Genomic DNA, 16,834 nt, shown 5'->3' on the forward strand with positions numbered 1-16,834 from the left:
TGGTGAGCCGAGCCAAATGATCCGGCTCACCAAGAAGAGCCGGAATTCCCATCACTAGTGGGAAGAGTGGGGGAGAGTGCACATTTTGTGCTGCGCCTAGGTTCCCCTAGACCTGGGCGTAACATTGAGTGTCCACACGTGGACGTTTAAGGCAAGGCAAGTTTATTTATATAGCACTTTTCTGTACGCGACAATTCAAAGTGCTTTACAAAACAAATTAAAAGACTTTTTAGGAATAAATGCATTAAAAACACATTATACAATTTTACAAAATACATTACAAAGCAAAGATAATAAAAATAAACACCACAGGTATACAATACATGTTTAAAAGGCATAGGCCTACTGTAGTTCGAATATGAGCATCTCAATTAAAAGCAGCGGCAAAAAATGTTTTTAGTCTCGATTTAAAAATAGTAAGCGTTTCTGTAGACGTGCATGATTTGGGTAGTTTATTCCAGAGTGTCGGGGCATAATAGCTAAATACTGCCTCTCCATGTTTTGTTTTTACTCTCGGAACCGATAGCAGTCCCGTCCCAGAAGACCTGAGGCACCTTGATGGCTCATAATTATGCAGGAGTTCAACAATATACTTTGGTCCTAAACCATGTAATGATTTAAAAACTAGCAATAGTACTTTCAAATCAATTCTTTGGCCAACTGGAAGCCAATGTAGAGATTTCAGAACCGGACTGATGTGATCCACTCTTTTAGTGTTAGTGAGGACACGTGCAGCAGCGTTCTGGATCAGCTGAAGTTTTCTGATGGATTTTGTTGTCAGCCCTGTGAATACACTATTGCAGTAGTCGAGTCTACTGAAAATAAAAGCATGGACAAGCTTTTCTAAGTCCTGTTGTGACATTAGTTTTTTAATCCTCAATATATTCTTCAGGTGATAATAAGCAGACCTAATGACTGTTGTAATGTGGCTGTTGAAATTCAGGTCTGAGTCCATCACTACACCTAGATTTCTGGCTTTATTAGTGGTTTTGTAGTCTGCTGACTGAAGCTCTGCGATTACTTTTAATCGGTCCTTTTTTGCTCCAAAAGCAATGATCTCAGTTTTTTGTTTGTTCAGTTGGAGAAAGTTCTGAGTCATTCAGTCAGTGATGTGCTCAATGCACTTGCTCAGTGTTCTAATCGGAGAACAGTCTCCTGGTGTGATTTTAAAATAAATCTGGGTGTCGTCTGCATAGATGTGATAACTTAGATCGCTCTTTTTAATAATTTCAGCCAGAGGTAGCATATAAATATTAAAAAGCAAAGGTCCTAAGATGGAGCCACCCAGTTTTCTAGACGGTCTAGCAATATGTTGTGGTCAACAGTGTCAAAGGCAGCGCTGAGATCTAATAATACTAAAACTGATATTCTGCCACTGTCTGTGTTTAAATGAATGTCATTTAAGACCTTAACAAGAGCAGTTTCAGTGCTGTGGTTAGGTCTAAAGCCTGACTGAAACACATCAAAACCATCATTTAAAAACATGAAATGACTCAACTGTTGAAAAACAACTTTTTCAATCAATTTGCTTAAAAAAGAAAGGTTTGATATTGGCCTGTAATTATTCATTACGGTTAGTGCTGCGTACCGGTACGCCGAACCGGTACTGGACTTGTAAAAAGTTTCGGTTCAAGTCCGGTTAAAACCGGAACGTCGGGAACCGGTACTTGGACTCGCAACAGTCACTACAGTGTAATGCGTATAGTTTACTCTCCACTCTACCTTTCAGCAACGTTTTAGGGATTTAGGCTCAGTCAGCTCAGGGACTGTTTGGTTACTTTAGTTTGGTAAATGAAATAAATGTTTGAACTTTGTAGTAGTTCACTGTAGTTGCTGTCATAAGTCATTTGTAGACTAAGTGGCAAAAAGTTTTTTTTTTACATTTGTACTTTGTAGAGAAATGTAGACACAAGTTGGAAGGGAGCACAATAAACCTGACGAGTTTAAATTTGAGTTGATTATGAGTTAATTTTCAATTGATAATTAGCTCACAATAAGTTCACTTTAGTTACTCACACAACTTGACACAAGCCATGGGTTCAGGTCCGGACTTATAAGTCCGGACCTGAACCTGAACCTCTGGACTTGAGTCCGGACCTGAACCTGAATGTGAGTCCAGGTACGCAGCACTAATTACGGTTGTGTCCAAGTTATGCTTTTTTAGGAGCGGTTTAATTACTGCAGTTTTCAGGGTCTGTGGAAATACACCTGATTGAAGAGAGTTGTTTACTATGTGTAGAATATCTGAGGCCATACAGGGAAAAACTGTTTTGAAAAATCCTGTCGGAATAATATCGAGGCTACAGGAGGAGGATTTCAGATGTTGAATAATGTCTTCCAGGTCTTTAGCATTTATCGGACGGAATTGTGACATGGTGTCTGAATTGGCTTTAGGTGGACACAGGGACAAAACATTAGCTGTACCTGATGCAGAGGCACTGACTGCCTGTCTAATTTGCATGATTTTGTCAGTGAAGAAGGAGGCAAAATCATTGCAGGCCCTGGTGGATAGAAATTCTGAAGCTACTGACACTGGGGGGTTAGTCTGTCGACGGTAGCAAATAAAGCACGTGAGTTGTTTTTATTTTTGGTAATGATGTCAGAAAAGAAAGACTGTTGTGCCTTTTTTATTTCCTGATTATAGACGCAGAGTTTCTCTTTAAATTCGAAGTAAACTTGGAGATTTGTTTTTCTCCACCTGCGTTCAGCTTTTCTGCACTCAGTTTTTGCTGTTCTCACAGTCATGGCTTTTCTCCATGGAGATTTTTTCTTGCTAGATACTTCCTTTGTTTTAATGGGAGCAATGGCATCCATGACATTTGTTATTTTAGAATTAAAATGATCAACTAGCTCATTTACTGAGAAGTTAGCATGGGCAATTGAGGGAGTAAAAATCTGGGCAAACATTTCCTCTGTATTTTCAGTTAAGTGACGTCTAGTGGTTCTCTTTCTTAACAGTTGTATGGACGGTAATAGAGCTCTCAAAGAATACACAGGAATGGTCGGAGAGCGCTACATCAGTCACCACAAGCTTAGCGATGTTCAGACCCTTTGATACAATTAAGTCCAGGGTGTGCCCATTATTGTACGTCGGACCCTTGACATGCTGAGTCAGTCCAAAATTGTCGATAACACAACAGTTCTTTAGCCCCTCTGTCCTCAGGGTTGTCAGGATATTAAAATCGCCAACAATGATTAAACGGTCAAAGTCAATACACACTAGTATTGATAACAACTCGGTAAAATCATCAAAAAAGCTTGCACAGTATTTGGGTGGTCTGTAGATGTTTAGGAAAAGAGCTTGAGAGGAGCATTTAAACTGAAGGGCCACATATTCAAAAGAAGCAAAGTTTCCATACATAGTCTGCTTGCATTGAAATAAATCATTAAACAAAATAGCTACTCCACCCCCTTTCTTATGTAGTCTTGCCTGACTCATAGAATTAAAGTTGGGAGGAGTTGATTCTATAAGAACAGCTGTGCTGTTGTTTTGGTCTAACCAAGTTTCAGTTAAAAACATAAAATCCAGGTTGTGCTGGTGATAAAATCATTGATTAAAAATGATTTACCTGCTAAAGACCTGACAATTAATAAAGCCAGTTTGAGTGTGTTTGACATACCACCACTCTGAATGTTAACGACAGAACGTGGAGCACGTGGAATCACTACAAAATGTGATGCATTACTAGGGTTGCCAACCGTCCCGTATTAGCCGGGACGCCCCGTATTTGAGCCAAAAGGGGCGTGTCCCGTACGGGACTTTGTTTGTCCCGGACTCCCGTGTAAAGGGAAAAATAAAAATTCTGTTTGCGCGCAATTCAGTGTGTCTGGCTGCGTGCCTGTGTGTTTGTGTGCTGTATACGAAGGGCGCTAGGACCGCTCAGTTGACAGGGCAGGCACAATGCTCGCACGTGTGTGTGTGAGATTTTCTCCGGTGGGTGTATGGCGTTATATTTGTGCCTCTATCCTGAGCACGCAATGAAACATGTTGAGCATAGAAAATGCGATTGAGCGCGCACATTTTTGAGCACAGAGAAATATATTTTCTCTCATAAAACTCCTGCTCCGTGCGCAAGCAGACCGCTGCACGCGCTCTCTCTCTCCCGCTCGCTCGACCTCTCCAGCCTGTGCGCGCTCAGCTTTGCCTGCGCTCGCTCAAGTTGTCACAGCGTTACAAATGTGCCACAAAACCAACCAATCGGAGAACTCGAGAAGGTCAATTCTGATTGGCTGGTCCAGCGCCATGAGTTGCGACTGCGGAAGTCCAAAATGCTTGATCGTCACGTGGTTCAGAGAGACTCAGAAAGTTCCCGGAAGTTCGTGGCGGGCCATTTGAATCACGATTTGAATGCATTAATAACAGGATAGAAATGCAATTTTTGGTAATTAGTGGTCAATAAAGGTTTTGATTTGCAATATTTATACAACATATCGATATGTGTATGTAGTTACATCAATGTGTTTTTTTTTTTTTAAGTAAAATGTGCTAATATTTGAGGATTAAGATAAAATAAGAAGTACTTTATTGATACCAATTTGGGAAATGTTTACGCTGCAGCAGCAAAAGACAAGGAGGCATTGTACATTAGACAGTTAAAAGACTATAATTAAACAATCGAAAATGTAAACATCTTAAATAGAAATAACATAGCATTACAACGTAGAAAATATAGTGTGAACAGCTATTTTACCTGTTAACATATACATGTTAGGCTAACGTTGCCTTGGTTAGAGCCTGTTGCTGTTGTTTATTGCTTTGAATTCTTTAAAACAAATATTATCTTCTTAAACCTGTATGGTAGTCAGGAGCATCACATCCTAATGTTTATTGATATATTTAGAGGGAGGGAAGGAAGGTTTCAACATTCTGATTAGATACATTTCTACCATTTCTTTAATTCATGGTGGTTTCAGTAATCCCATGGTAATTGAGGACACAAGTAATCTAAAGTACTAATGTAATCTTTATGACTTTCAGAAAGGACAGGAGACCCACAGGTGCCTATCAATGATTGTCAACTGACAGCACAATGAGTCAAAGGACTAGCAGCAGCAGCATGATGATGATGATGTTACATGTGTTGTTTTAGGAACATCCATGTAAATAAATGGAATTCAATAAACATTGAATAGCATATCATGCCGTTTGTCTGTGCCTTTTCCTCCGTGTTGTCCTGGCATATCGTCTCCTCCATGGTTTGCTGTGCTGCCTAGGGATGCTCCAAGCGCTCAGAGAAAGGAGTACACATGCAAAGTTTCCCCACTGACACAGAGAGGAGGAAATAATGGCTGGCTCAAGTCAGCAGGAGCAATTTAACTATCACAAAAGACAACAACAACATATGTGAGGTAATCATATTTTTCACAAAACGAAGACCACACCATTGGGAAGCTTAATGTCTGTTTAATCAAAATAAAGAACAGGGAGAGGCTTGCAAAACTCTGGGAGTTGAGACTCAGGTGCAGGGTGAGGGTCTCATTGCAGGTCTTCAGGCTCCATTGAATCCCCCCTGGGGTTCTTGTGCTGAAAGAGGGAGACAGGAGAAGGGTTAGATACATCTAGCAATCTATAGGATGGGAAATTGCTGACCTATTCTAAACTTACCTTGTGTTTTCACTCTCACTTAAGTCCCTCTCCCTTTGCCATCAATCCAAAATCAGCTGAGCTGCAACATAATACAGACAGGTACTAATCAACAGAATCACAAGGACATTATATGGCTCTAAAAACACTCACCCATAAGTTACGTTTTTGTTTACTGTTTGGAAGTCTCAAATATGCACTCTAAATCCATATCAATAGCGATGTATCACACAAATAGCTCTCTTCCTTATTATTGTGTAACATTCGTTAACTATATTATACTAGCTTGAACTCCAAAATGGATATCCTCATTTCACCACCTCCACCCACTACAATCACACGCCCCAATGTTATATTTAACTAATATGTAACTCCCTCCACCCCGGATAAAAGCACGTTAAGAAGCCCCTTTTCTCTAATTCCACAACGTTGGAAGAAATAACATTAAGAGAACGGATTAATAGGCTGTTCATGGTTAACGTGTGTTGCTAACTTTCACCGGTATCCTAGCCTCATCTGTCCGGTTGAAAATTAATGCAAGCTCTATGCCCATTGTAGAACAAGAAACAGAAGTTGGTACAGGTTCTGGTCAACCCAACATTGTGATAGAGAGAGAAACATGTTTTGTCATTCTGCCACCTCTAATGCTTACAGCAAGTAATCAATACCTCAGAAGGGTTCATGTACATGTAGGCTACGGTTTGTTAGCGGTTTGCTTAAACTACCCCTATAGCTATGTTGCCGGCTAGCAAACTCAGGCATTGTAAACAATAACGTGATATCAGAAAACTAGAAATGTATAACTCACCTGACACTGTGGCGTGCTATTCTCTTCATTCGAGTCTGTCATGTCCTGTAAATGTCAACGATAGATGTGTAATAAGAACGTCAACAGCCTGATGGCAACCGAAAATCCCTCTCTCATCTCATCAAAGATAGAAGATATGATTGGAGACGACCAGCCAATCAGAATTGACCTTCTCGAGTTCTCCGATTGGTTGGTTTTGTGGCACATTTGTAACGCTGTGACAACTTGAGCGAGCGCAGGCAAAGCTGAGCGCGCACAGGCTGGAGAGGTCGAGCGAGCGGGGGAGAGAGAGCGCGTGCAGCGGTCTGCTTGCGCACGGAGCAGGAGTTTTATGAGAGAAAATATATTTCTCTGTGCTCAAAAATGTTCAAGTGCGCGCTCAATAGCATTTTCTATGCTCAACATGTTTCATTGCGTGCTCAGGTTAGAGGCACAAATATAACGCCATACAGGCGCGGCATCATTGTTTGTGTGGCATGTCAGCCTGTTCAGTCGTGTGGGAAAATGAGCCCTGCCGGTGGAGGAGGTGATAATTAAAGAGGAGAAGAGAGAGAGGATGTGGTTCTGGGCCCTGGCCCTTCTAAAAAGAAAATACTTGTGTCTTACAACAAACAGTGGGAAGAAAAACACAGTTGGGTAAAGCCCGTGAGTGGAGATCTGTCTCGGGTCTTCTGCACTTTGTGTCGGAGGGAGTTTTCAATAGGTCACGGTGGAGAAAACGACCTAAAACAGCATGCTGGCACAGAAATGCACAAGCGAGCAACACAAAATAAAGGTGCATCAAATATAACTAAATTCTTCGGCAGTTCAACTGCAGAACAAGACAAAGTTGCTGCATGTGAGGTAACATCAGTGTATCACACAGTTAAGCATGGTTTGAGTTACAACAGCATGGACTGCAGTAATAAGCTGGCAAGTGCCATGTTTAGTGATTCGAACACTGCAAAGAAAATGCAATGTGGAAGAACAAAGGCTGAGATGATAACAGCCAATGTGCTTGGCCCCAAAACTGTTCGGGATATTCTAAAAGAGCTGTGTCCTCCTCCCACCGAGGTCGCAGCAGGTGAGGAGGTGGAGTTACTAAAAAAGTAACTAAATCCGCCAGAAACCCGAAAATCGTGTGTCCCGTTTCTCCATTTCTGGAAGTTGGCAACCCTATACGTTACATACATTCAGACGGATGCCCTTGGATCTTCTGTTCTCAGTCCGAGTCGCCAGCCTGTGTAAGCAGGCCACAACACTAATAGGACGCTGCACTGGTATAGAAGCCTCTGGTCGTTGGGTGGCGCCAGAGAGCGAGACGGCAGGCGTGGAAACAGTGGCTTGGATGACACCGCCGGAGAGGGTGGTGTGTCAACGTGGCGCTGGAAAAGTCAGGGAGACGTCTGAACAGCGTGATGCATGTTAGCCGCTAGCATGCGGCTACCAAGCCTGCTCGGGTGGATTCCATCAGTGCCGAAGAGGGCGGGTCTGTCCCAAAATAGATTGAAATTGTCAATAAAACCAAAATTGTCAGCTCTGCAGGCGGATTGGAGCCAGGTGTGGAGGCTGAGGATCCTAGTGAAATGCCCTGCTCCACGGCCTAGCGTTGGCATCGGACCTGAAATAAAAAACGACTTTTCACAGAGCCGTAAAAGAATAAAAAGTTTCTTAAAATCCTTTTTTTGTCAGCTCCGACTGCTGGCGGGCTGTATCTTTAGACCCCACATGGACGATTAGACGATTGACAGAGGACGGGAGTGAGTGCAGCAGCCCCGGGAGTTTCTCCAGGATAACCGGGACGGTGGCTCCAGGGAGGCAGCGCATGGCTGCGTTGAAAATTCGGATGTTTCTGATTATGGAATCCCCGATTCTGATTATGGAATCCCCGTTTAAGGACTAAAAATCGATACATTTTTCACTTTGCTGTTAGCAAATAATTTGGCGCTCTAGCTAACAGGAAGTCACTGTGCTGGCCATTGGCCTAATCATATCACCTGTGTTGGCTTTATGTTTTTGGTCAAAAATCATTTTGTTTCACATTTGCATTGATGTAATCAATAATTTTTCAAATGTAATAATAATAATAATTTTCAAAAAAAACCGCATATATTTCTTGGGGGTGCTTAGGGGGTGCTTTGGCAATTCTGAGGGGTGCTTCAGCCCCCTAGCTCCCCCCTGGCGCCGCCCCTGAATTTGAGCATGCTAAATAAGGCGCACACTATTCTCCCACATTGCTCAGACGTGCACACAAGCACCTGGGAAAAAATATATTGTATATTATGGTGAAGTAGCTAACTACCATGCAATAAAACATAGTGTTACATTTTAACCCTTGTGTTGTGTTCGAAAGCTGTTACCGTTCATGGTGTTCGCGGGTCCATTTTTACCCATGATTTATTTCAATCCAAAACACACCAAAAAAATGACTATCATCCAATATTGTTTTAACTACATCATAACTAACTTATGCATTCATAACCGTACAATACTGTTGTAATTTAATTGTATGGCCCCAAAACACATTACACCACATATTGCACACGTGCATGTGTGTGTTCAGGTTCAAGTGTTAGTGTACATATTCTTTGAGAAAGTTGGAGTTCCCGTGGGGGAAGGGGGCCAGAGGGATGCGAGACTAGGTGCATGTTGCGAAAAATGATTGTTACAATGAATGAAGGGGGTGGGGCTGGGGTGTCTAAAGTCAAAGATGAATCTTGATTGGGCCAAATTTGACCTCGAGTCACCCACAACAATGCTGCTGGGTCTACCCAGACTTGAACACCAAATTAGACTATACACCTTCAGACTTTGTCAAAATCAGTTTTGTAGTGTTTATATAGTTGTTGTGGAGGATATAATGAAGCCTTGTTCAAATAAAAAAAACTAGAGCGTAGTTATTATATAATTTTAACTTGAAACGGGTCACGGGAGACCCGAACACAACATAAGGGGACATGTTTTATGTCTATTTGGAATGTATAACAATGTATTACCAAAGTAGGAACTGCATTTGTTGAGTGTTCTTGTTAAATAAAATAGCTAGCAAAAGAGACAGAGCAAGTGTTATACAGCAGAAAGAAACCCAACTATTATTCTAATGATTAACTTTTATGGGCATAAGCAATTCATTAAAAATGAATAGCTTAAGATTTGTATAGGCTCATGGCAGGCTGACCTACAGTACCATTTTCACAGTTTTCTAAGAAAAATACATTATGTTATACTTACAAACATCCAACAGAGGGGGCAGTTATGCAACATTACCTGGAATCAATCCGGCGAGGAAGAATAAGACCCGGAAGTAGCCGGTTGATCCATGGTTGATTTGTTTTGGTTTTTTTCGCGGCGGGAAAGCTCACAAGAACGAAGTAAACAAATTACATGGTAAGAATTAAGTTAAATGTCTCATGTATTTTGTTTAGTCATTAAATCAGCTAATCTGGCTGCAAAGCTCTCTTAATGTTCTGCCGTTAAACGGGCTACTGTAACCTAAGCAACGGGAAAAAGTAGTACTATAATCAGGGGTGCACACAACCTTTTTGCCCTGGTTCTCAAAGGAGCACCTGGAGATGTTGCTTGGTGCGCATCCTTAAAATGAAATAAACCGGACCTTTTGAGGGGTACTTGACTTTATAAACGGGGGGGGGGGGGGGGGGGGGGAGGGGAGTTGCGCTAGTGAGCCCGCTCATGGACTGTTCACCGGAGCCTCGCAGCAGGGTTACTGTGCGGAGTGCATAAAGCAGACCCTTCACACGATAGCGAGGGGGTAGAGCGAGGGATCGACAGATGCCGTCGTGCTCGCGGACGGATTAAAAAAATCAAACTTAAACGGCTTACGAATTATACTTTGGCGGCCGTTAATATACCTGGGTGGCCCGCCCAGGTAAAGCCTATGTGTGGGAAACCCTGCTATCTTACTCGTTCATATGCAACTCGCAAATATCTCTCTCTCTCTCTCAATGTTGGTGCGCAAATGTGCCTTTTTTCAAATGATCCGGTGCTCCTTTTTTCGCGGTGCACCTGCGCACCAGTTATGTGCAGCCCTGACTATAATGTATCTAATGCATGTGCAAACACTCATTCATACAACTGGTTTGGACAACATATTACAAACACCTGATCAGTTCCATGAATTGAATAGAATCGCTAACTAATTCCTCCAAAATGAACGGTATTTTAACATAAAGTAAACGCCACATTTTTTGATTGAATAAGATATCGATCAGATAATGCAGCTTGCTTTACATTTTTACTTAACTTCTTCTATGTCAGACATATTTCTATGCTCTTTAAAGATTGCGTTGAAGTAGTTTTTTGGCTTGATATTTGACAGGCATTCACTCCAGTCCTCTTCTTCAGTTTCAAAGTGGACGTTCAGAGCCCTTCCTCTTAATCAAATGGTTTCACTTGCTACAAATATATAATTATTACTGATTACTATAATAACTGATTACTGATGTGCCATTAATTGGTTTATCAAACACATTGTATTAGAATATCATCAACTTCCATGTCATGTGAGCCAGTGACTCAATGCAGCATAGTGTTACTAGCTACACTGTAATATAAAAACACTTCTCTTTATTGGATTTGAGTCCAGCTTTTTTACTGTAGACATACTAGACAAGTTGAATACACTTTAATAAAGTAAGTGTTTATGTAAGCCATTGCCTCCCAATCCATATGATATATTATTATGGAACTAGACAAATAAGACACACCCTTTTTAAATTGGATTTTAGGACTTCTAAAATAATAATTGGGGGATAATCATTTTTAAATATTGTTATTAAAATTAACCTACACTAGATTTCCTCAATTTATTTCAATTTAGTCCATGTTTTACTTTATAAAAATCTGTATGTATTACAGTAACTTTTCATTTGTTTGAAGGGCTGTCTTTTCTGTAATTGACCCTCCTCCACGAGGTGAAACATTTGAAAGCATGGCGTCCACACAGCAGGATGCGGCCATATCTGACATCTCCCCAGTTCTGTTCATGACGGTTGACGGTGAACCCATGTCCTTCTTCCTGAGACCGGGTTCTGTTAAATGCAAGCTCCAGCCGCTCATTGCAGCTGGAGGAGGGATACTGAGCAATGTGCAGCGGCCAGGGGCCATTCTGCTCATTGACCCCAAAGAAAACGGCTCTATTCCTGAAACTACTGCTCACTGGTAGGTGCTAGGCTGGGATGCCATTCAGCCTCTTCAGTTGATAAAACATGACCATACCATGTAAGGACCTTTCTTGGCTTTGATGGTTATTTTGAGCCATTCAATAATCATATTTTAAGAATATTTCTGCCCAACATTCACACATCTAGATCCAAAGAATACTTCATCCCAAATTTCCTTTTTGAATGTCATTATTTACCCTGTCTAACTATGAATTATTATAGAAATGTTTACTTTTGTTTGCATGCCTCAATCTTGAATTGAGGAATCCAAAGACAGAGACAATTGTTGATAAATGAAGGTAGCTTGAGGCTGCGTTTAAAAACAGCAAAACGATATCAACATATCAGTTCACAAACTGTCACACAATAACCACAGCCCAAGTCTAATTTATTCAGTGAAATACTCACAATGTTCGTAGCATGTTTGTATATGTAGGTGATAAGGAGTGTAATTTATATTGACAACATTGGTATTGTGTAACTATATTTAAACATAGTTAAAGCATGAAATGAAAGTGCTGTCTGTTTATTCCTCAGTTACGTGTCCACCCAGTACATTCACGACTGTATTGAGAAGGAGGAACAGCTGCATTTAGAGGACTACAGGTTAAACCCTGAAGTTGCCCCGAGACAGTCTCCTATACTCAACAAGACCCCTCGTCGTCTCTCAGGAGGTATGATGTTATGAGCTGACCTTCTTGTAAGGAGCATAGTTTACTCATAACAAGATGTAAAAAGTGTGCAGTCGTTTTGTATTAGCTTTAGCCTTTATTATCACATGAATATTCATGTCATACTGTTTATTAGTTTTACATTTACTGACAAATACTTTCTCTTTCTTTCAGAAAAAGTAGGCAGGATTCCCTACACATCTGAAGATGATGCAGCCATTTCGAGTTATATCAACAAGTGCCAGAAAGAGGTTGGGGGGAACCGGCTTTGGCAAGAGATGGAGAACCAGCTTGTGACCAATCACACCTGGCAGTCAATGAAAAGCCACTATAAAGTGTACCTGGCAAATAAAAAGCCAGAGGTTTTGGAGGTGAAAGCAGAGGAAGCCACAAAATCAGTAGAGGGTGATTTTAAGGTAATTTACTTTGAAGATATTTAGCTATATATTTCTCTGTATAACTATATTTCTTTCAGAATGTACATAAGAGGCAGTTTTAAATACAGTACTACTGTCCAACCAAACCTATTCAATGCAACAGTCCTGAAATAAACCCAACATTATTGAACCTTTTAATGTTCAGGTTTGGTTGGCAGGCTGTCAATAGTGGTGTTTATCTTTTTAGTGGTCTATTGTTCTACAGAATATTGAAAGATGATTTTATTGAGTAGATGAGTAAATGTATCTTTCATGTATGGTAATTCATTTGAGCAATATATGAGTCATACCAGGGACAATTCTGGTGTTATTACAGGGAGGGTGTGAACATTTTATTGAACATTCATTGGACATGAGGGCTGTCATGATTTCAACATTTCTCCGCACAGTTACAAAGATACAAAAAATAATGTTCATGTTACATCATATCACCACCATTTAGTGCAACAATGTATTGAAAACAATTTTTTTATGTAAAATGGTCAAATGAACTCCAAAGTTCCCACATTGCTACAAAATAACAAATCCCAGGTTGATTATTTTGGAGGCTGTAGGTCAGAATCAGAAACAGGTGTATTACCAGCTAGATTGACACGTACGAGGACTTTGACTTGGTGTTGTGGCGCATACGTAAAAGTTAAACAAAAATGTAAAACACAGATAGGTGCTAGTATATTTGTTAATAATATCAGCGGTGGTGCCAAAAAAACATTAACATTTTCAAAGTAACAGAGTAACCATAAAACACGTACACATAATGCCACCTTCTTTTTTTAACTCACTGCCTGCAACCAACACCACAGTTAAAACATTTAGTAGGTTTGAATGTGATTTGTAGGGACTGTATGGGATTTGGTGTCATCTATTTTTGCAGTTGCAAATTGTACCCCCACACACCCCTCCGTTAACCACACTAAGGTAAAGACTTGTCAATTGAAGTGCCATGGTAACACCTGGGTATCTTTTTACTGCACTGTTAGCTTACAGTTTTATTATTATGCTGCTGTGTTTATTTTTGCAACTCTGGCACAACAATTTCCTTCGGGATAAATAAAGTCCTATCTTATCTAATCTTTAGGTCTTTAAACACCATCCCTAGAATAACACTACTTTAGAAGCAGTTTAACAAGCGTGTCTGAGAATTATGAGAACATTAAGGTAATGTAAAAACAGAAAAGATCTTCTCTAGAGCCAGAGTTTGGTTTGTGTGTTCAGAGCTACTGCAAAAACATTTCAGACCCTGTGAAAAGGACCCCCTCCCTGCGCAGACATGAAGGACTCACTCTAAGCTAACACAAACACAACAGTTCTTTGTTTCAGGCGATTATACACGAATGAAAGCATTAATATTATATTCCATTTCTGCTAATCATACCCCTAAATACTACACACTGGCCCCTTGATAAGCAATTTAAATGACTTGAACTGAACACAACAGATTTGGTGTCTCAACAGATAGATGCCCAGCCCATACCAGCTGAAGACACACAACCAGAATCTCCAAAATCCATCTCTCCCGAAAAAGAAGTCCAACTTGCGAATCCACAATCTGATGAGCAACCAGCTGAAAGCACACTAGTAGAGACGGTAGAAGCTGAAACTTCTAACCCCTCCGAAGACGAGGGACCTTGGTTGGACCCACACACAGATGCTCAGCCCATCCAAGCTGAGAGCACGGAAACAATCATCTCTCCTGAGGAAGAAATGGTGCCAGAGGACTCTCCTCCAGCTCAGCCCGAGTCCCTGCCAGGCACCCCTCTTCAGAAAAAGCCTAAAGAGAAACAGAAGGCCTCCCCAAAGCCCCAACAACCTCAGAGACGATCAACATGCTGGCATCTTGAGCTGGAGGGGTCGCCTGAACCATATGCTGAAAAACTCAGATCAGCAGCTCCTTCAAAACGATATGGATCATCCCCGCAGCTCTCGAAGAAAAGTGAATCTCCCACTAAGTCTTCTCCTAAGAAAGACAACATGGTGGAGCAGCCGCCTTCAAAGAAAGCCAGATTAAGCAGTGTGCCAGAGGAACCGCAGGAGGAGAGCGCACAAGCTCCTGTTTCTGAAACAGCACCAACAGGTGTGTTATACGTCTCCCAGTGTGGGAACAATCATTATAGCTTTTATGTAATAGAGGATCTTCACTTCTCTAATTTGTCAACCTCCAATGATATGTTGCAGATTCAGAGTCTAATTCAGTGCCACAGGAAGTGGAGAAGAAAAAAGAAAAGAGAAAGTTGGGGATTTTAGAGTTGGCTATAAAGGAGTTTGAAGATGAAAGTGAGGTAAGACAAAACCGATTCATAATGAATAAAAATGGCTTGTCACAAGGTTGCTTTTCGATCAAGGAATTCTTGAATTGTATCGGCTGATGTTATCCTTTTCTTCATCACCTCCAAAAAAACCATACTCCCCATGAAAGAATCCTTAGTTATGATTTATTTAATTAAACCGTTGTGTTCCTGTCTCTCAGTCAGATGAGGATGTAACTCCAGACCTCCAAAACCCATCCGAAACACCAACGATACAACCCCCCGCGACAGCTGAGGGGGTCCGCTCCTCCTCCAAAGCCCACCTGTTCATATTCAACAGTGAAACTCAGGAGGAGGAAGACTCTCAGTCTGTCATCGGTCCCAGCAGAGAAGCTCCATCCCGACCAGAGGCAGCGGTGAACAAAGATGCTGCCTTTTCCCTGACTCAGGTCCAGCTGGAGGAGGACAAACAGCGAATCAAAAAGCTGATGAAGCAGACCGGCCAGGTGAGGACTGATGATGCAATGGGAATGGGAAATGAACTGCATTTGTTGTAGCGCTTTTCCAGTCTTTGCGACCCTTCAAAGCGCCTTTACACATACCACACATACACGAGTCACCATTCACACACATTCTCACACATCTCACAACATTGGCAATTTGGCCTTAAGTTTCTTGTCCAAGGATACATCAACATGTTGACTGCAGTGGCTGGAAGGAGCAGCACACCCAGCAAAAGCCCCCTGTCCGCAAGTGATTGAAAATAAAACCATTTATTGATTTCTAATGCCAACGCTTGTGTCGTGATAAAGCTTTTAAGTTTTTTTTCATATAGCTGATTCTAATATACTGGATAATATAACTTTTCGAAGCAAATATTGATATATGCAATTCATTTAGATGAATGTCCCAAAGCATATCATTATTGAATACATGTTATAAATCGCTTAACAGCATTAATTATAAGTAAAAGTGACGAATCGCACCAATATGTTCATTATTACAGCTGTCATGTGATCGTGTAGGTTACATTGCATTTAATTTAATTTAGGTGGCGCTTTTATCCAAAGCTACTCAATAAGTGTAGTCCTGATGCATGTTCAAAATGCTTAAGAAAAAAAACTGGATTTGGCTGTCAGTGAATTTGACAACTTATTTATTTTGTATATATTTGGGCATTTCTGAACTCCCCCAACTATTTTTATTCCAGGACTTGATCAGTGTGACCAAAGCCCTGTTGAGGACCAGCGGGGACTTCTCTGCTGCTCTGGAGCACCTTTTGAACCCCTCCTCCGCATTGGGACCCCTGTGGTGTCGCAGTGACGACGGTCTCTTGCTCTCAGGTGATCCCGGGGTCCGACGGAAGCTGCAGGAGAAATACAGCGAGGAGGGCGTGGCCAAAAGAGTCGCGTTCCTCGAGGTAGAGAGGTGATAGTGCTGGAAGGAACTCTTGTGGTGGCAGATAAATACAAAAATCAGTTTTAAATAAGCATTTTCCAAAAAGCACAAGTTAAGATAATAAAATGAATGTTGGAATTATTTCATTTAGTAAGGCTCCTGGTATTGTGCATGCATCATTCACTAAAAAACTCTAACAGCAAAGAACCATTGTGTTATCAGTAACACCTGCAGATAAGATGTCTGTAAAGAGTTGCTGAACTGACTTTACTACATTAATGACTGCAGCCAAGTTCACACACTTCAGCAAAATGAAAAGCACAGGTTAAAGTTAGAGGAATTTTTGTTTATCTTCGCTGAACTACATTGTTGTAATTTGATTACGGATATCACTTTTCAAGTATTATAACTGTACATCCTTGAATCTTCTACTGATGAACAATAAAACCATACAGTCTCTACATTCATATGCACTTTTTCACAGAGCATTAAAGTGTACTATAATGGCACGGAAACCTCTTTAATCTTTTT

At 41.0% G+C, this 16,834-nt stretch overlaps 1 protein-coding gene across 2 annotated transcripts; it reads left to right on the forward strand.

Annotated features, from left to right (window-relative positions):
- The first annotated feature begins 9,628 nt into the window (after positions 1-9,628).
- On the forward strand, positions 9,629-16,766 carry terf2ip (telomeric repeat binding factor 2, interacting protein). Of its 2 annotated transcripts, none has more exons than XM_034219266.1 (8): positions 9,629-9,758; positions 11,268-11,549; positions 12,089-12,225; positions 12,397-12,638; positions 14,115-14,733; positions 14,835-14,938; positions 15,127-15,411; positions 16,116-16,766. In XM_034219266.1, exons 1-8 carry the CDS (start codon positions 9,691-9,693, stop codon positions 16,335-16,337), a joined length of 1,959 nt encoding a protein of 652 aa, XP_034075157.1. In that variant the 5' UTR covers positions 9,629-9,690; the 3' UTR covers positions 16,338-16,766. The 2 variants fall into 2 exon arrangements, with proteins under 2 accessions (XP_034075157.1, XP_034075158.1); XM_034219267.1 differs by having other exon boundaries at positions 9,650-9,758; positions 11,303-11,549.
- Positions 16,767-16,834: the final 68 nt, after the last annotated feature.

This window comes from Gymnodraco acuticeps, unplaced genomic scaffold, assembly GCF_902827175.1.
Source record: "Gymnodraco acuticeps unplaced genomic scaffold, fGymAcu1.1, whole genome shotgun sequence".
NCBI lineage: Eukaryota > Metazoa > Chordata > Actinopteri > Perciformes > Bathydraconidae > Gymnodraco > Gymnodraco acuticeps.

Bases quoted from the DNA above. Each gene is read 5' to 3' on its own strand.
- terf2ip (XM_034219266.1), top strand. From the start codon at position 9,691: ATGGTTGATTTGTTTTGGTTTTTTTCGCGGCGGGAAAGCTCACAAGAA. The intron at 9,759-11,267 runs GTAAGAATTAAG...ATTTGTTTGAAG, and splicing joins CGAAGTAAACAAATTACATG to GGCTGTCTTTTCTGTAATTG. The intron at 12,639-14,114 runs GTAATTTACTTT...GTGTCTCAACAG, and splicing joins CAGTAGAGGGTGATTTTAAG to ATAGATGCCCAGCCCATACC.